The 21774-nt window shown below is 37.3% G+C and overlaps 1 protein-coding gene across 9 annotated transcripts in view; it reads right to left on the bottom strand.

Annotated features, from left to right (window-relative positions):
• NEK1 (NIMA related kinase 1) overlaps positions 1-21774 on the bottom strand; it is a 152674-nt gene that overhangs the window by 113592 nt on the left and 17308 nt on the right. For all 9 annotated transcript variants that reach the window (XM_079772093.1, XM_079772092.1, XM_079772091.1 and 6 more), the window contains 5 exons: positions 18105-18202; positions 9356-9439; positions 5248-5315; positions 5033-5119; positions 1508-1562 (listed from right to left, as the gene is read on the bottom strand). In XM_079772093.1, the coding sequence (XP_079628219.1) occupies positions 1508-1562; positions 5033-5119; positions 5248-5315; positions 9356-9439; positions 18105-18202 (392 nt within the window). The remainder of the gene's footprint in view (positions 1-1507; positions 1563-5032; positions 5120-5247; positions 5316-9355; positions 9440-18104; positions 18203-21774) is intronic.

Genomic DNA, 21774 nt, shown 5'->3' with positions numbered 1-21774 from the left:
TTAAAAAAAAATAGAGTGGGCAGTTTAAAATCTTAAGACGATTTCATTTGGAGTTTAAGTAAAATTAAGCTTTGACATCTCGGCTAAAATAGTATAGAATGCAAAACTTGGTATAAATTAGGCACTGGTGATTATACCAATTATAATATAGTTCTGTTAAATGTTAAATTCTCTTATCACATTTCAAATATGTCCTTCAGTTGATTAAAAATTTGAATACAATTCAATTGTATAGAAATATTTATGTACATAAGAAGAAATCCTAAATGCAAAAAGACTTGTTACTCTATCTCTTCAGTACAAAGAATTTTTATCTATCTCTCAACTGACAAATTCTTCATAAATAAAGGTAAGAGAATTACTTAATTTCATGTGTCCACTTAAGAGTAAACAATTCCAAAATATAGAAGTAATGTTGATGGTTAAATGTAGATGAAGAAATGGTGACAGGTAAATGTAAAAATATTCTGATTTAGACTTAAAATGACTGTCACAGAAAAACTAACCCATTCTTCTAAATACAGATCCAATAATGACCATCCCATATCACTTTGGCAGTCTATAATTTTTTCCTTAAGAAACAAAAATAAAATCCAAAGCAATACAGTAGGAGAGTATGCAAACCTAAGGGGAAAAAAAAACACAACAAAGAAAAATACTCCTCAATAATATCAGGAAATAAAAACAGGCCATAAAACTGCTTATATAATATAACTAAACTTTTCAGGGGGGAAACAAAACAAACTCACTTTATAGATTATTCTAGAATAAACCTAAAAGGAAATGATAAAATATTACAAGTAGTCATTACTGGTTGAAAACATTGCTTTTGGTATTTATTCACTTCTTCATATTTTTTATGTATTTTCTTAAGTTTTCGGTAATGAACACACTCCAATGTTTAAACAATGGGGGAAGAATTTTTAAAAAACAAATTCTGAAATGGAAAGTGGTTAAAAATAAACCTATTTAGGACAAGGACTTCCCCTTTTTGGTGTGGTATGTGCCATGTCAAAGAGTCTCAAAAGTGAAAATTTTAAAAACTCTGAATTAAAAGGTATTTAAATTGATTTTTAAAAAATCCCTTTATAAATATATTGAAAATGTTCCGTAGATAATTTCAATTCCAAACACAGATAATTTGGTTGTTTTGATAAAAACTGCTAAAATGAAACAAATATAATTTGTTAAGCTAAAATATCAAATTGATATATGAATTTAACATTAAAAGTACAGCAAATTTGTCTTTAGAAATAATTTTTCAGAAAAATGTATGATATATGTATTATAAGAACAAATACATAACATGAAGTATGTAATATATGCATACATATTAAGGGAAAATAAATTTAAATTTATACTTAAGAGAATTTGAGATGTTTAAAATCTGACAAAGAAGAATTCCTAGTATAAAAGGGTCATCTGAAAGATGGCATATAATTTTTAAAAAAATAGTATAGTCACTTTTTGACGTAATTTTTAAAGTATTTCAGAAACGTCTACTTACTGCATGTTTAAGTGTGCACATCTCATAAAGGACACATCCCAGAGCCCAAATGTCACTAGGAAACAGAAGAATAACGTATTTTTTTAAGTTTCAGATTTTACTTAAAATTTTTTTCACTTAAAGAAAACACCAGCATGAAAATGCTGTGCAAAAATATGTTCCATAAAACATGTCCTTTAAACCTTAAAATTTCAACCATAACCAAATGATGAAAGCAGCTATCTCAGATTAGAGACATTTACAAAACTGGTAAATTTTATGAATATTCCATTGTTATTTTATTTCAATTCAAATACTTTATTCAATTATTTCCAATATGGTACATCTATACAATGGAATACTATGCAGCTGTATAAAAGAAAGAACTCTTACCATTTGCAACAACATGGATGGACCTAGAGAGCATTATGCTAAGTGAAATAAGCCAGTTAGAGAAAGATAAGTATCACATGATCTCACTCATACGTGGAATCTAATGACCAACATAAACTAATGAACAAAAATAGACCCAGAGACATAGAAACATCAAACAGACTGTCAAACCTCAGAGGGAAGGCAGGAGAGGGTGGAGGGGGGGAAGAGATCAACCAATGAACTCATATTCGTATATGCATAATCCAAGGACACAGACAGTGGGTGGTGAAGGCTTGGGGAGGGAGCGGAGAGGAGAGGGCAATGGGAGAAAAAAAGGGACATATGGAATACTTTCAACAATTGAATCTTGATTCCTGCAAGAATAGGGCTTCCTGCGGCCTTCTCCGCCACCCTGCCTGCTTCCCTCCCATCTCTACCACCCCGCCTGCTTCCCTCCCTTCTCCACAGCCCCGCCTGCTTCCCCACTGCCCTGCTTGCTTCTCCACAGCTTCACTCCCTTCTGCAGCACTTGGCTTCCTTCTACGCTGTCTTCAGTCTTCGCTTTGCACCTGGATATGCAAATTAACCGCCACCTTGGTTGTGTTAATTTGCATACTCACTCCTGATTGGCTGGAGGGCGTGGCTTGTGGGTGTAGTGGAAGTACGGGTCAATTTGCATGTTTCTCTTTTATTAGGATGAATTGTTAAGTATAACCAATGCTGTTCATCCATTACATTTTTAAAGCATTTTGTCACAAAATTAATTTTATATAAAATTCTTTAAAGGATTAAATCCATTCTTACTTGAAAGAATATTTTTTACAGTTGACTTATCCACAGGACACTGAAATAACATTAAAATGTAAAATTACTTTAGTTCAAAGAAAATACTGTTCTCCTTTAGAATATTCACTAATAATATATTCAATGAACTAGACTTATTGTAACAAAAGTTTATTTTAAATATACATTGGTAGGATGATGTTCTCAGCCTCTATATTCAACTTCGAAATAGAGCTTCCTCCTCATCCTCAAAAAAAAGGTGGGGGAGAGGGAGAACAGATAGCAATAATACCACATGTACCAGTTAATAATGCAGATTTTTTTCAATAGATGGGAGTTACACATATGTTGATATATATGCGATTTGATATGTATGCTATTTTGTTATATTGACAACAAGCCTCAAAACTTCATATGTCACATTTTCTGAGGATGTTAACATCGTAGATATTTTTACACTTAAAAATGTCGAAATTCGTGCCAAAAGAAAAGAGCATTTGCAGGAAGTTTTAATTCATTACTTTATTTTGAAGAAAAGTGCTGCTGAATACTTCAGGAAGCTAATAGAGAACATGCTCCATCTCAAGATACTTGTGAACGCTGGTTTAAATGCTTTAAAAGTGATGATCTCGATGTGAAAGACAAAAACATCCAGGTGAACCAAAAATGTTTGAAGTCCAACAATTACAAGCATTGTTGGATGAAGAAGCATGTTAAACTCAAAAACAACTTGCAGAAAGATTAAATGTTGCTCAGCAAACAATTTCCGATCGTCAACAAGCAATGGGAAAGATTTTAAAGGAAGGAAAATGGGTGCCACATCAACTGAACGAAAGACAAATGGAAAACCAAAAAGTCACAGTAAAATGTTGCTTCAACGGCACAAAAGAAAGTCTTTTTTGCATCGAATTGTGACTGGTGATGAAAAGTGGATTTATTTTGAGAATCCCAAATGCACAAAATCATGGGTTGATCCCGGTCAGCCATCAACATCGACTGCAAGGCCAAATCGCTTTGGAAAGAAGACAATGTTCTGCGTTTGGTGGGATCAGGAAGGGGTGGTGTAGTATGAGCTTCTAAAACCAGGTGAAACCGTTAATACTGATCGCTACCGACAACAAATAACCAATTTGAACCACGCTTTGATTGTAAAAAGACCAGAATGGGCCAGAAGACATGGCAAAGTAATTTTGCTTTATGATAATGCACCATCACACACTTTAAAACCAGTTAAAGACATGTTAAAAGATCTTGCCTGGGAAGTATTAACCCACCCACCATATTCACCAGAACTTGCTCCTTCAGATTACCACTAGTTCCGATCGATGGCACATGCACTTTCTGAGCAGCACTTCAAAATGTACGAAGAAGTGGAAAATTGGGTCTCTGAAAGGTTTGCCTCAAAACAAGAAAAGTTCTATTGGGACCATATCCGCAAATTACCTGAAAGATGGGGGAAATGTGTAGCTAGCGATGGACATTACTTTGAATAAAAGCACTTTTGTTGTTTCTTCTTGAAATTATCGTGTTTTCTTTGATTACAAAATCCACATTATTAACCAGTACACCTGGTACATGCATTATTGCCAGCTATCAATTTTTACCTTTTAGCTTCTATGATCACTTTCAAAATTAACATCAATGCTTTTTGGGCAGCATTTTTCTTTTCTTTTTTAATATATTTTACTGATTTTGTACAGAGAGGAAAGGAGAGGGATAGAGAGTTAGAAACATCGACGAGAGAGAAACATCGATTCAGCTGTTGGGCAGCATTTTTCTATTAGAAAGACTGAGAGAAAATAAAGGGTAATTGGAATTCAGTGGCAGAATTTCTTTTTCCATCTACATTTACAGTCTGGTAACCACAGCACAACTCAATAATTAGAAAATTTGAGGTTGGAAGCCAGATGCCTGGGACTTTGAAGTTACTTTATATTGCTCTGCATCTGAATTCCGCCTCGTCATGGTGCTGGAGGAGAGCGTGGAAGCCTTGTGCCTGCTGCAGAGTTTCGAGCGCCGCTTCCTGGCGGCATATGCGCTGCACTCCTTCCCCTAGCAGGTGGGCGGCAGGGTGCTCTGAGTGAGAGCAGTGGGTGGCGAAGGACTGGTGAGGGGGGCGCTATGGGCTCTCGCCCCACCCTCCCTGCCATGGGATGGTTCTGCCTCCTATTTCCAAATATAATTTCAATAATAAACTGATTCTTTCTATAGTTCCTTTAGCAAGATAATGAAATAGCTTCTTTACAATTCCCCTCACCATATATTTTTTAAAAGTGTGTGTGTATATATTTACAGATGTATATTATTGATTTTAGAATATTCTTAAGGCTAATATAGTATAATAGATATAGTTAAAGGAAATATACATATAACAAATATTTTAAATACCTTTTATTATTGTAAGGTTTGTTTTCACAGATTTCAGGTGACAAGTAGTACGGGGTACCTATGCAAGTTCGAGCCAGTTCTACAGTACTAGAACAAAAAAAGAATTATTAGAGAAGCTTAAGTTACTTAAAGATATTAATTATCACATATACATCACCATGAATTTAAACTTTACTAAGGACACAACAAAACAAAGTTTAAAACTGATATATTACCTATTTAGAACTCTAGCAATTCCAAAATCTCCAAGTTGTATTGTCCCATCTTTGGTTAAAAATATGTTCTATAAAAGTGAGGAAAAAACCCAAAATTATTATTACAGTTCAGTTCTGAGTCAACTTTTTTCATAAAAATGAATGGAGTTTTAAAAATGCTAGGATAACTCGACATCCACATGCAAAAGAATGTACACCCGTATCTTATATCATATACAAAAATTAACTCAAAATGGACTCTAGATGTAATATAAGAATTAAAACTCTAAAACTCTTAGAAGAAAATACAGAAGTAAATCTTCACTGGGATAGGCAACAATTTCTTAGATATGACACCACAAACTGAAGCAAAAAAGAAAAATAGAAACTGGATTTCATCAAAATTTTAAAAATTATTGTACATCAAGGAACACCATCAAAAAAGTGACAGCCCACAGAATTGGGAAAAAAAATATTTCAAATCCTATATCTGACAAGGAATTTGTATCCAGAATAAAAACTTTTACAATTCAACAGCAACAATAAAAGTCAAATAACTCAGTTTTAAAATAGGCAAAGGAATATATTATATGAATCCATTTACATCATATGTCCCAAATAAGCAAATCCATAGAGATAGAAAGTAGATTAGTAGTTTCCAAGATCTATGTGGAGTAAGGATAGAGAGTGATTGCTAATAGGCACAGGGTTTCTTTTTGGAGTGATAAAAAATATTCGAGAATTAGAAAGTGGTGATGATTTCACAACGCTGGGAATATACTAAAATTCATTGAACTGTACACTTTAAGTGGGTGGATTTTGTGGAATATAAAATGTATGTATCTCACTAGAACTTTAAAAATTGAATCCCAACCTCCCGCTCCATCAACTGTCTAAAACTTCTAAGTAGCATAAATATAACAAATTAATCTTAAAATTTTCTAAAAATGGGGGGTGGGGCAAGGGGCAGGCAAAATAGGTGAAGTGGATTAAGAGATACAAACTTACAGTAATAAAGTAAGTCATGGTTGTAATGTACAGCATAGGGAACATAGTAATACTTTAATAACTTTATATAGTGACAGATGATAACTAGACTTATTGTGATCATTTTGCAATGTATATATCAAATCATTAATATGTGCACCTGAAACTAATAGGATATTGTATGCCAATTATACTTCAATTTTTAAAAAAAGTGCAGATCCCTGAGCATCATCAAAAAAAATAAGGTAAAACAGTCTGTAGAAATAGATTAAAATTTTTTTAAATTTCCAATAATTTACCCAATCATTTTGCATTTATAAATACAGAACTCCAATACATTATAAATACAGAACTCTAATACTCTATCAAACAGTGAAGTCAAGATTTTGTGGGATAACATGAATTAAAAATCCATCTTTATCAGTCAGGAGACTTGAATCAGGCACATGTTCAAAGCCAAAGATGACACAAACTGGGGTTAACAGGGATGGAGTAAAATAGGATGAAATGGGACTAAGTGGCAGAGGGTTGGGGGACAGAGAAAGTGAACTTCCACCACAGTTTCTCTTCTTCTCACTATTCATCTTGTGCCTATTAGGCTATAAAGAAGCTGTAGGCCTGAGGTAAGAAGACAGGCACTTGGCCCTGACACAGGAAACAAACTTCCTCTGTACTCCCTTTTCTGAAAACTGAGAGAGCATAAGTGAGACAACCATGGAACCTCTATGCAAAGATGAGTGAGATGTGGGGACAAGCCATACATATGAAGAATATAATGCAAAGAAAAATAGCCCCCCCAAATCATCAGAACATAAATTCGCTCTAGATATAACTAATTTAAAAAAAAACAGTCCAACAAAAAATTTTAAGTAAAATGTTTAGAAATTGCAGAGACAAATGATGAAGGGATAAATATCCATTTTAAAAGAACAAGACATTATGAAATAAGAAACAATCAGAATGTGAAAATCCATTTTAAAACCTTGCAGAGAAAAAAATTATTATTTAAAAAATAGATGAGAGTCCTGGCAGGGTAGCTCAGTTGGTTAGAGCCATGGTCGGCAAACTGCGGCTCACGAGCCACATGCGGCTCTTTGGCTCCTTGAGTGTGGCTCTTCCAGAAAATGCCACAGCCTGGGCAAGTCTATTTTGAAGAAGTGGCGTTAGAAGAAGTTTGAGTTTAAAAAATTTGGCTCTCAAAAGAAATTTCAATTGTTGTACTATTGATATTTGGCTCTGTTGACTAATGAGTTTGCCAACCACTGGGTTAGAGCATTGTCCCAATATGTCAAGTTTGCATGCTCAATCCTCAGTCAGGGCACATACAAAAATCAACCAATGAATGCATAAATAAGTGGAATAACAAATCAATCTCTCTCCCTCTCTCTCCCTCCCCTCCTCTCTTTCTCAAATAAATAAATACAAAAAAGTTTTTTAAAAAGTAGATGAGATAAGCACTAGTTTATACAAAATTAAAAAGATAGGTTGATGAAATTGACCTATAAAATGCAACAGAGAAACAAAGAGATAAAATATGAAACAAGATAGTTAATGGGATAGATTAAGAAGCTCCATCGGGTCTAGAAAAAAAATCCCAAAGACAACCTTGAAGATAGTAACAAGTAATACTTGAAAAAATATAGCTAAACATTTTCCATAACTCTTCCTGAGAAATACACATTCCCAGAACAAAATTACACAGCATAATGAATAAAAGCTGACCCTCATCAATGCGCAACACTGAAATTTCATAACAGGGACAGAGAGAATATCCTAAAATCTTCCAGAGAGAAGAAAGAAGGGTAAGAATTATGGCTTTAAATTCCTAAACACTGGCCCCGGGTCCGGGTGAGGCCGTGGGCCCCTGGATCCGGGTGAGCCTGGCCCCGGGTCCGGGTGAGGCCGTGGGCCCCTGGATCCGGGTGAGCCTGGCCCCGGGTCCTGGTGAGGCCGTGGGCCCCTGGATCCGGGTGAGCCTGGCCCCGGGTCCGGGTGAGGCCGTGGGCCCCTGGATCTGGGTGAGCCTGGGTCCCGGGTCCGGGTGAGGCCGTGGGCCCCTGGATCCGGGTGAGGCCACGCGACCCTGGGTCTGGGAGAGGCCACGCGCCCCTGGGTCCGGGTGAGGCCATGCGCCCCTGGGTCCGGATGAAGCTGAATCCTGGGTCTGGGCGAGGCCGTGTGCCCCTAGATCCGGGTGAGGCTGGATCCCGGGTCCGGGTGAGGCCGTGGGCCCCTGGATCCGGGTGAAGCCGTGCCCCTGGATCCGGCCGAGACCAAACCAGAGGGAGTCGGACCTGCATTACCACCATTTGTCCACCATCCAGAGCTGAGGGGTCAGTGCCGACATGTACTCATAAGGAACTGGTGGACATTGATATTGGGTCTCAAAAGAACTGTTGGTCCAGAAAGAAACTCACTACAGACTGATTCATTTGCCTGTCAGCATAACTATTATTGCTCGTCGCACATTCAATTCTTATAAGTATATCTCTAGTGACACATGATTTCGCTCATCTAGGGGAAATGATGAACAACATAGACTGATGAACAAGAACAGAACCAGAAACAAGGAGGCATCGATCGGACTATCGGGCCTCAGAGGGAGGATAGGGGAGGGTGGGGGGAGGGGGGAGAGATCAACCAAAGGTCTTGTGTGCATGCATATAAGCCTAACCAATGCTTAAGTTCAACAGAGGGTTGGGGCATCCATGGGGAGGGGTGTGGGATGGGAATGGGGGGATGAGGACAAATATGTGACACCTTAATCAATAAAGAAATTAAAAAAAAAAAATTCCTAAACAGCAACTAGAAGTCAAGTAACAAGTGAGCGATGTCTTCAAAATTCTATAGGGAAACAATTTCCAATCTAGAAATTTCTATCCAATTATCATTGCCTTCCACACATCCATTTTTAAAAATATTTTTCTGTTACAATGAGAAAGCAAACCAAGATATAGGAAGATATAGAAAGTAGGCAGGAGGTCTAACACAAGATACTTGTGAAGACTTCTAGGATTGGAGTGAAGAGAGAAAACAGATAATCTGATGCAGATTGGATTGGGTTCAAAAATTTTGGCTCAAGACAATGCTGGTTCCATGTCCATTTCCACTCAAAAGTTACTAGTAAATAAATGGAACATACCTGTGATTTTATGTCTCGATGAAGAATTTTTCTATCATGTACATGTTTTAGGGCCAAACATATCTGTACAAACCAGTCCAAAATCTAGAGGAGGAAAATGAGAGCTGTCATTTCTTTTAAATTTTACATTTCACAGTGCTCTTTTCTTGACCACTAAAAGGATTCAGGAATGAGTTCAAGGGAACTAAGTCCTTTAAAAAAATGTAGCTATAATTTATTTTTAATTTGTAGTAATTCACATTACATAGTATTCAAGCCAACTGGCACATTAAAGTTAGGCAATACTAACTTTAAAATGTAAGAGACTGCTACTGAATGTCAGAAAAAATATGGAAAGAAATTTCTAGAGAGCAGTAAAAATGGAAATAATTTATTATAATATGATAGGCGACTTCTGTTTTTAAGCTTGTTTTTTTCTATAATGCTTTCTTTAACATAAAAATTGTAAGAGGAAAAAAATCAGGGTGAAAAGTTGGACATCTCTTGCTTTTTTTCTCTACCCACATTTCCCATATATAAACACATTCTGGAATCAGCCACTTGAAAGTAAAAAGGTTTAATTTATTCCTCAGACCTAATACAAAAATAATTCCAAGCAGACGGCATTTTGAAATGAAATATATATATTGGATTGGGTTCAAAAATTTTGGGCCAGAAGACATGGCAAAGTAATTTTGCTTCATGATGATGCACCATCACATACTGATATATATATATATATATATATATATATATAATAGAAGAATACATAGGTTCTTTGATTGAAACAGGACTTTCAAATCATGACACAAACCTCACAAATCACAAGAAATAAGAATGACAAAGTTGACTCTATAAAATTTAAAGCATCTGCATAACAAAAGATATAATCTATATATATAAAAGCATAAGCTACCATTACGACTCGTTGACATCTCGACTGGTCCACCGGTCACAATGATGATACACTGACCACCAGGGGGCAGATGCTCAACACAGGAGCTACCCCCTGGTGGTCAGTGCGCTCCCACAGCCAACCTCCCACAGTCCCTCCCCCTGGCCCGCTGGGTAGTCAGTGCACTCCCACAGCCAACCTCCCGTGGCTGGCCAACCTCCCACAGTCCCTCCCCCCGACCAGCCAGCCCTGATCGGACCCAATGGGGACTGGGCGACACAGCCCCCAATCGGCCCCTATCACAGGCCAGACCAAGGTACCCAATCTGTGCACAAATTTGTGCACTGGGCCTCTAGTCAAGTATACTAATCATATGAGAAAATATCGGCAGCATAATTAAAAGATTGCTAATTCTCTAATATGTACAAGTTCTTTCAAATCACTGAGAAAAATACTGGCAACCAAAATAAGAAGTGGACCAAAGACTAGAAAGGCAAGTGACTGGGGGAAAATAGCCAATAAACACGTATATAAAATACTAACCTTCCTCCAAATAAAATAAAATAATTAAACAAAATACTAATTGAACTTGACAAAAATGAAATAATATACAATGTTGGTCAAAATGTGGGGAAATAGGTCTTTGCATACCCTATCTGTGGTAACGTTAATTACAGTCATTTTGCAAAGTATGCAAAAATTTTATATTCACATACCAAATGAAAGAACTAATTGCAATTTCAAATTTATCCTACAGATATAGTTACAAATACAAAAGGATGTGTACAAGGATGTTTATTCCAGCACTGTTTGTCAGAGCAAAAAAAAATAAATAACCTAAATGCCCTTCAAGGGACCTGGTTAAATATATTTGATAACACTACACTAGAAATGCTATGCAGCCACTGAAAAGAATGAAGTACTTCTATATACACTGTTAAGTGAAAAAAAGAATGGTGCAGAGCACAGTCCTATTTTTTAAAAGTATATTTATGTATATTATATACCTGAACTCTACTAGGTGTACCAGGTAATAATGCGGATTTTTTCAATAGTTGGAGTTACACATATGTTGATATACACTGAGTGGCCAGATTATTATGATCTCTGATGCATAATAAACTGGCTACTCAGTGTATATCCTATATAATAAAAGGCTAATATGCAAATTGTCCCCTCGACCAGGAGTTCAACCAGCAGGCAGGCGGGCCAACCGCCCATGTCCCCTCCCCCGGGCCAGGCAGGCTGGACCCCACCCATGCACAAATTCATGCACCGGTGCTCTAAAATATATATATGTGTGTGTGTGTGTGTGTGTGTGTGTACACACACACACACACACACACACACACTGAGTGGCCAGATTGTTATGCATTCAGAGGTCATAATAATCTGGCCACTCAGTGTATATGAGATTTGATATGTATGCTATTTTGTTGCACTGAAAACAAGCTTAAAAAATTCATATGTCAAATTTGCTGAAGGTGTTAACATCATAGATACTTTTACACTTAAAAATGTCGAATTTCGTGCCAAAAAAAAAGAGCATTTACAGGAAGTTTTAATTCATTACTTTATTTTGAAGAAAAGTGCTGCTGAATACTTCAGGAAGCTAATGGAGAACATGCTCCATCTCAAGATACTTGTGAACGCTGGTTTAAACGCTTTAAAAGTGATGATTTCGATGTGAAAGACAAAGAACTTCCAGGTCAACCAAAAATGTTTGAAGACCAACAATTACAAGCATTGTTGGATGAAGAAGCGTGTCAAACTCAAAAACAACTTGCAGAAAGATTAAACGTTGCTCAGCAAACAATTTCCGATCGTCTACAAGCAATGGAAAAGATTTTAAAGGAAGGAAAATGGGTGCCACATCAACTGAACGAAAGACAAATGGAAAACCAAAAAGTCATCAGAAAAATGTTGCTTCAACGGCACAAAAGAAAGTCTTTTTTGCATCAAATTGTGACTGGTGATGAAAAGTGGATTTATTTTGAGAATCCCAAATGCACAAAATCATGGGTTGATCCCAGTCAGCCATCAACATCGACTGCAAGGCCAAATCGCTTTGGAAAGAAGACAATGTTCTGCGTTTGGTGGGATCAGGAAGGTGTGGTGTATTATGAGCTTCTAAAACAAGGTGAAACCGTTAATACTGATTGCTACCGACAACAAATAACCAATTTGAACCACGCTTTGATCGTGAAACGACCAGAATGGGCCAGAAGACATGGCAAAGTAATTTTGCTTCATGATGATGCACCATCACATACTTCAAAACCAGTTAAAGACACCTTAAAAGATCTTGCCTGGGAAGTATTAACCCACCCACCATATTCACCAGACCTTGCTCCTTCAGATTACCACTTGGTCTGATCGATGGCACATGCACTTTCTGAGCAGCACTTTAAAACGTAGGAAGAAGTGGAAAATTGGGTCTCTGAATGGTTTGCCTCAAAATAAGAAAAATTCTATTGGGACGGTATCCACACATTACCTGAAAGGTGGGGGAAATGTGTAGCTAGCGATGGACATTACTTAGATCAATTTCTTCATATGATTCCAAGTCACTGTTTAGTGTTCTATCATTTCAATCTGCAAGACTCCCTTTAGCATTTCTTTCACTGCAAGTCCAGCAATAACAAATAACCTCAGCTTTTGTTTATCTGGGAATGTCTTAATTTCCCCCTCATTTCAAAAGACAGTTTTGCCAGATATAGAATTCTTGGTTGACATATTTTCTTTTAGAACTTGAGTACGTCAGCCCAAGTCTTCTGGTCGACAAAGTTTCTAAGAAGAAATCTGCTAATCATCTTACCAGAACTCTGTTATATATAATAAGTCACTTCTCTCTTTGTCTTTGCCTTTTAACAGTTTAATTATAATGTCTTGGTGTGAGTCTGTTTGAGTTCAACCAACTTGAGAGTTTGCTGAGCTTCCTAGATGTTTATATTCATGTATTTCAACAAATTTTGGAAGTTTTCAGCCATTAATTCTTTTTTTAAAATATATTTTATTGATTTTTTACAGAGAGGGATAGAGAGTTAGAAACATCAATGAGAGAGAAACATCAATCAGTCACCTCCTGCACACCCCCCAATGGGGATATGCCCGCAACCAAGGTACATGCCCCTGACCGGAATCGAACCTGGGACCCTTTAGCCTGCAGGCCAACGTTCTATCCACTGAGCCAAACCGGTCAGGGCTCAGCCATTAATTCTTCAAATGTTCTCTCTGATCCTTTCTCTCTCTCTCTCTCTCTCTCTCTCTCTCTCTCTCTCTCCTCTTTCCAGGACTCCCATAATGCATATGTTGGTCTACTAGATGATGTTCCACAGGTCCCTTATGGTCTGTGCACTTTTCTCCCATCTCCTTTCTTTCTGTTCCTCAGATTCAATAATTTCCACTGTCATAGCTTCAATTCACCAATTCTTTCTACCTGTTCAAATCCACCTTTGAATCCCTCTAATGAATTTTTTATTTCAGTTATTGTACTTTTCAGCTCTAGAATTTCTTTTTAAATTTTCCCTTTATTGATATAACCATTTTATTCATACATTGCTTTCCTGACTTTCTCCATGTCTTCCTTTACTTCTCTGAGCATCTTTAAGACAGTTGTTTTAAAGTTTTTGTCTAGTAGATTACCATCAGGTCTTTTTCAGGGACAGTTTTTGTTTATTTTTTTCCTTTGAATAAACCATACTGTCCTGCCTGTTTGCCTTGTTAGTCTTTTTGTACGTTTTCAGCCATTAATTCTTCAAATGTTCTCTCAAATGTTCTTTCAAATGTTGTTGAAAACTAGTCATTTGAATCTAATAATGGGGTAACTATGGAAAGAAAATTCTCCTCCTTCCCCAGTGTTTGTTGTTTTGAATTTCTGTTTGTTTTTAAATTGTTGTTTGCTATATCTGAGCTGAGGATCAGCCTGAGGTATAAACTTAAAATCTTCTCAGGTCTTTCCTAACCCTGCATCCTCCTCTACATATGCATGGTGACCTTCTAATTCCCCTTGTATGTGTGGTTGTTTTTGAAAGTCCTAGTTTGTAATATCTGGCTCCCCATAAAGAAAAGAAAGAGATGAGGCAAGAAATAAAAGGGTATGGCCCTTTAAATCCCTTACAGTGATGGCGAACCTATGACACGCGTGTCAGTACTGACACGCGTAGCCATTTCTGATGACACGTGGCCGCATGCCGAGGATGAAACATTTGCTGCTCCTGAGGATGAAACATTTGCGACTAGAGTCTTGGAGTTAGTTTTTTTCTCAAAGTGACACACTACCCAAGTTATGCTCAGTTTTTTGGCGAAGTTTGACACACCAAGCTCAAAAGGTTGCCCATCACTGCCTTAGAAGTTACTTCAACCAGAAGGTATGGGACTTGTTATAGTGGGGGTGAGGTGAGGTTGAGGGGACAAAACAATAATAGATGCCTACCTCTACCTCTTTGTCTATCCTTGAAGATCAGAAGTAGCTATCAATGATCAGAGCACAGATCCCTAGTATTTAGAAGTCAGGGACCTTTTTGTCCAGCATGCAAGCTGCTCCTGAAATGCTGCATGTCTAGTTGCCTTGGGACTGAGAGATGGAGAATGAACAGCTGCTACTACAAAGCTAAGAGCTGAAATTACCTTGAAAGTTGCAAACCTTCAACAGACTCCAGAGATCCCAAATAGTTACATAAAACAGGTTCTGCCACTGTAACTGTATTACCGGGGAGATAGATTCCTGGTGCTTCCTACTCTGCCATCTTCCCAGAATCCTCTCCATCTGCATTTACTTTCTGAAATATGTTGTTACTTTGCCCTATCTTAATCAAGTGACCAAATCTCTGACAACTCTTTAGATTTTGCCTTCCCAAGTTCAGATCCTAAATTTAGGAAAAAATAAAAATTTCAGGTTATCTCTCACTATATATAAATTAGCTCAATGTTGTTGTAAGAGCTGCATGGGAAGACTTGGTTTACATAACAATTACTAGCTGACAAGTAGAACAAGGACTCAAAACCAAATCTTCTTACTCCCAAGTTCCATGTTCTGTCTACTAGGTTTAATTGTGGGAAAGGAGATAAGTAAAGCTTGAGAATTATGACATTACCTTACTTAGTAATGCTTATTTAAAATATAAGTCAAGATCTCACCTTACCATATTTTGAAGTTGCTACTAAGAACCTAAAAGTCCCCTCATGTATGGTATAATCAATGAACAGCTTAGTTGTGCCAATTTGGTGTCTACCACAGACACAGCTTTCCTAAGTACCCTGATATGATATAAATAAGAACTTCGATCTCCGCTCTAGAGTAAATTACAACCTAGTTGGGGAAATAACTCTGAGGTGAAGTTATTCAGAGTACATTAAGAAGGGTGCATAATTTAGGAAAAATAAGTGTAGACTTGGAGTACAATGGAGCACCATGTAGTTATTAGAAGCAACATTTGCACTCATAGCAAAACAGATGAGTCAGGAACATAGCACTCAGGGAAAAAAAGTAAAACTAAATGAGTTCTATAATAGGTGTACACTTAAAATACATGTATACAAAACAGTGATAGCTGTTCTGCAAAAACACATAAAATATTCATTAAAAACACTAGAATAGCTGCCTATGGAGAGAAGGGGAATGGAAATGGAGTTATGAAGATAAAAGAGTAAAAATAAACAAAAAGCACAAAAAACACAGGCTTTGTTAGAATGCAACATGATGCAGTTATTAAAATTAATATATTTGATCTATATAGACTAACAAGATAATGTTGCAGTGATAATGGCAGGATAGAACATGATATATATAATATCCTATTTCTGAATGTGTGTCTCGATTTTTACATGTGTATGTGCAAGTATGAAAAAGAAAGCCTGGAATACACCAAACTAATACTCAGGGATGGAGCAGTGAAAAAGAGGACTTTCCATTTCTGAACTCTTAAATAATTTTGCAATTTACTTTTAAGTTGGTAAAAAGAAAGTTCTATAAAATTTGGAGTTGCAAAATGGCTATCATAGTTTGGAGTTAGACAGAAGCACATTTAAACACTACGTGATTTTGGGAACACTACTAAACCTCTCTTAGATTTCTTAGCTACTAAACAGAAAATACTTTAATTCATGAGGGGTTGTAAGAATTAAAACAGACAACAACAACAACAAAAAAAAACCACTCCTAGCACAGTACTTCCTTCACTCCCCTATGTAAAAGCATACAATTAAAATTAAGAATGGGTGATAATGAGAAACACAATTTAGAGAAAGAAAAGGTCATGGAAAATCAGACTTAAGCTGAGCTTTAAAAAAAATAGAATATTAGTAAGAGAGAGTTGGAGGTAAGGTATTATCAAAATAAAGAAATAATCAGAATAAGCACATAGGAGGAAGAATGAGATGTATAAACATGTGTCCCAGTGCATGCTCAATAAATATGTTAAATATATGAAAAGAATCCACCATTCCTCATGTGCTTTGGGAGGTTGTCAGCTGAGGAAATGCAGTTACTGTATACACAACTAGGAAATGGACACTGACATATTCCTAGAAGATAGGTTTTGATCTGTAACAGTGGATTGTATGTTTTTGTTGGGCTTCTTTCTCTTCTACTGTATTGAAAATTTATCTGGAGCTACATGAAGACCAAAAGGTGTCAGAGCAGGCCTATTCTAGAAAATGGGCACAATTGGGAGAATATCAAGGAAACAGATGTGCTTTGGAGATTATAATGTCCACAGGATAGCTCCATGGTAGCACTCACTTTGCTCCATGCTCTATCTCTGGTACCTAACTTGGGTGTGAAAGGCACTTGAATATTTGTTGGATGAACAGATTTGACCTTCTTATCTATCTATCATCTATCTATCTATCTATCTGTCTGTCTGTCTGTCTGTCTGTCTGTCTATCTATCTATCTATCTACTTATTTGTCTCATTATTTAATTTGTGGGCTTTCTTCTCGGGCGTAAACTTCCCAGCCTTTTTTGACACTTTAATTTCTCATGTTCCTTTTTTTCTGGCAACAAAAGTGAACTTCTCAAATTGGGCCTCTTTCAGACTAGAATGGTGCCAAGCTGTCTTAACTTCCATTCACTCTAACACCAGTCTGGGGAGCAGGGCAGAGAAACATATCCTATCACAATATGAGGTACACAGCTCTAAAAGTATGAAAAAATAACGTTAAAAGCCATTTTGAGACCCAGGAATAGTAAAAAAGCACATGAATTCAGGGAAACTATTTTTACACTGCAGTAATTTCTTTTTGAAGCCTATTTATCGAGGCACGTGCCAACAGTATAGTATTGTACGAGTGATGTAAATTAAAGCTTACACAAATGTAAAATAAATAACTAAATAAATAAATGAAAAAAAGTTGAACATTAAGGAATAACAGAAAAAAGTAAGATTGCTTAGGTAGGATAGGATCATAGTTTGGAGATCCTTGAAATCAAAACAGAGGTTAGATTTCATGAAGTTGCCAATACTAGGCTTCTAGAGATGCAGTTACCTAGAAAAGCCATATTTTAGGAAAACATTGTCTGGCAACAGTAAGCCAGATTGACAGGGTATAAAATTAACCAGTTATAATGAATAATTAAGTTATATACATAAATATAGGTATTATATATGTGTGTGTATATACATATACAGACATATATATACAAGCACAGTATATTATACATGGAACAATATTACAGGCAGGAAATGAGATAAAGAACTGAACTAAGATGGGAGCTATTAGTATAGGAATGTGACTAATATATTAGAATATGTTACTGAACTGCCCTAGTAATTACAATTAGCATTTGTAGTTATAAATACATATATAAATAACTTTGAATTACTTCTAAATAACATTATGGAGGAAGAGTCAATCTCCTACATGCTAACTCACCTGATCCTCTTGAAACAAAATGCCTTTCTGAGCATTTATTCGTTTAAAAAGATCCCCTCCTTCACAGTAATCCATCACTATGTAGAGAGAGCCATTTTCTACAAAATATAAACATTAAGATTCCATTTTTTAACATGTGTATCAAAAGCATAAAGGTACCAAAAGGTTTACTGAAAAGAAGCAATTAATTAATTGTGTTCTGTTAAACCAGAAATAGAATAACACTCAAAAGAATTAGAATGCAAAGGCAAGATATACTGATAACACAGACATTCAATAACTTGGGTTAATAACTTCATCATTAATATTTTTTCTACCAAGAATACATAATCTTATTGGATAGCAGTATCCACAATGACCCAAACATCTCTGGAATACAGACAATATGTAGACAGATATACAAATAATTCCTTGACTTATGATGGGGCTACATCCCAATAAACCCATCTTAAGTTGGAATGCATATTTTAATACTTATTATTAATAACTAGAGGCCCAGTGCATGAAATTCGTGCACGGGGGGCGGGGGGGGGGGGGAATTCCCTCAGCCCAGCCTGCACCCTCTCCAATCTGGGATCCCTCTCACAATCCTGGACCGCTGGCTCCTAATTGCTCACCTGCCTGCCTGGTCGTCCCTAACTGCCCCCACCCCCCGCTGGCCTGATTGCCCATCACTGCCTCTGTGTGCCAGTCTGATCGCTCCTAACTGTCTCCCCTGCCAGCTTGATTGCCCCTAACTGTCCCCTGATACTGGCCAGGTCGCCCCCAACTTCCCCCTCCCTGCCGGCCTGGTAGCTCCTAACTGCCCCCCGACCGGCCTGGTCACCCCTTACTGCCCCCCTGCCAGCCTGGTTGCCCCCAACTGCCCCCCCTATGCTGCCGGCCTAGTCACCCCTAACTGCCCTCCCTACCAACCTGGTCACCCCCAACTGCGCCCCCACCGGCCTAGTTGCCCCTCACTGCCCCCCCCCCTCCGGCCAGCCTAGTCGCCCCCAACTGCCCCCCCTGCCAACCTGGTCACCCCCAACTGCACCCCCCTGCTGGCCTGGTTGCCCCTAACTGCCCCCCCCCCCCACCGGCCTGGTCACCTCTTACTGCCCGCCCCCGCCAGCCTGGTTGCCCCACACAGCCTGCTGTTCAGTTGTTTGGTCATTCCTCACTAACCCCCCTGCGGGCCTGGTCGCCCCATGCAGCCTGCTGTTCAGTCGTTCGGTCATCACTCACTAACACCCCCCCCCCCCCCCGGCCTGGTCGCCCCATGCAGCCTGCTGTTCAGTCGTTTGGTCGTCCCTCACTAACCCCCCTGCCAGCCTAGTTTCCCCACGCAGCCTGCTGTTTAGTCGTTTGGTTGTCCCTCACTAACCCCCCTGCTGGCCTGGTCACCCCACACAGCCGGCTTTTTCAGTCGTTTGGTCGTCCCTCACTAACCCCCCTGCCGGCCTGGTTGTAGGCAGCCATCTTGTGAGGGTGTGAGGGTTAATTTACATATTACCTCTTTATTATATAAGCTACTTTCATGACTCTTTCTGTGGGTAGACACTTCTTAATCCTCCTCTCCACCCTTATTCTTATAAAAGAATAAAATTATGCTTATTCTTCCCAAGTAAGGAAGAAAGGCCAATAGCGCTTCTAACATTTACTAAACTACTGCTTTCTAGTGAAACTATTGCAACTCAAAGAACGTTTCTAAGTTTTCACTTCTCTCTGTGCTTGTGGCCTTATTTCCAACAGTACTTATTTCTTGCATCTTGTGGTGGTGTTATTATTTGTAGTGCTGATATTCCCTTCTGATATAGTACTGCTTCTAATGTGCCATGGATTGGGAACCTATATAACTAATTCAAAATCTGTTATAACATTTTATGATTGATAAGAAAAGATTATGCAAATACACATGTGAGAAATCACAACGCAAAAAACCCTATAATCCACTATTTATAAAAATATGTATAGGCTATTAACATTTATGTAGCATAAAAACAAAAAGCAAAAAATTATGTACAGTATGCTATTCTTCTATGTATGCTTACTAATGCATAGAGTACTTTTGGGGGGAAAAAAAAACAAGACAGTGGTGAACAGTGGTTAACTCCAGGAAAGGAAAATAGGTACCTGAAAGGTAGGAATAGAAGGCAAACTTTTTAGTGCTATATAACATCTGAATTTTGTACGATATGCATGTATCAAAAATAAATAAATAAAACCATCAAAAGATTTTTTTTAAAAAAGGTAAATGTGTATGTGTGTGTGAGAGAGAGAAAAAGACAGAAACAGAGATAGGAAGACAGAGGAGGTTAAATAAGAACTGAGAAAGGGATGGAGAAGGAATCCTGAAATAAAATGCCCGAGCTTTAGTACAAACATTCTGTAATGTTTTCTGCAGCTTAAACATTGTTTATTTGGGGGATAAATACTACTTAAAAATATAAGGTTAACTGAAAAGTCTTTTCTCCATGAGGGAAGTACTAATCTATTTTGTATCCCTTCAATCATTCACACATCTGAGTGCCAGGCACTTTGCACAGATGCTAGGGATACAGAAATATAAGACACTACCCTTATGTTTAAGTAACAGGTAGAGAAAATAAAAATGTATAACACATACTCAAATATATAATGATACAATACAAACCCCCACTTTTTCAATAAGATCAAATTTTTTGAATGTATCAATTTTAGAGATACAGATAAAAGAGTAAAGTGTCTAATATAATATTTAATATTAAATCTAATTATACATTTATATACCCAAAAATATTGTTTTCTCTCCACTCTCATATTATATGAAACATTTTTTTTATTTATTGATTTTTTGAGAGAAAAAAGGAGACACACACATACACACACACACACACACACAGAAAGAGAGAAAAATATTAATCGGTTGCCTCTTGTATATGCCCCAACTGGGGATACAACCTGCAACTCAGGTATGTGCCCTGACCAGGAATTGAAACTTTTTGGTGTATGGGATGGCGCTCAACCAACTGAGCCACCTGGCCAGGCTATATCAAACAATGTTATCCAAACTTTTCACATCTATTTTCAATATCAATGTTTATCTGAGAGCAAGAATACTTTAGCTCTAATTCAGACTCTGAAACTGGTATGTGATGTGACCCAAAACAGTCATTTAAACTAACATCTACTTTCAACCTAGATTGTATTCCTGTTTTATAATTTATAGGGATTTATGATAATAAGGGGAATGACTTCAACAGGATTTCAATAAACCACTTTAACCTGCCTTTAAAGAAGCTTATCCTTATTTTAGTTCCTGCATTAACAAATATAATGGAACATATTTCCAAATCATCAATACAGCTATGACATTTTAAGAACTTGAGAACACTTTTTCAACATACCTCAATATTATAAGAATCAGGTATACAAGAGAATACCAATGAATAGAATACTTTCTAAAGATCAGAACATATTCTCAGTAGCAATACTGGTAGCAATTCAAAGGAGTTTAGTTTAACCAAAAGATGTAAACTACTGTTCTAGCTTTGTCCAAATTCTTGCACTTACTAACATTGCTTCTTTTTAAGAAATTATAGTAACAGTGAGCCAGTATTAAACTTACACGGGGATAGTGTGGTGCATTATCCTAGAATCAAGCTGATATTCATATGCATATATATTGAAGCAAAAATGATATACTTTCCTT

The sequence above is a fragment of the Cnephaeus nilssonii genome (assembly GCF_951640355.1).
Source record: "Cnephaeus nilssonii genome assembly, chromosome: 5".
Lineage (NCBI taxonomy): Eukaryota > Metazoa > Chordata > Mammalia > Chiroptera > Vespertilionidae > Cnephaeus > Cnephaeus nilssonii.
The sequence above is the reverse complement of the archived record's forward strand: the minus strand, read 5'-3'. Positions and strand labels throughout refer to the sequence as shown.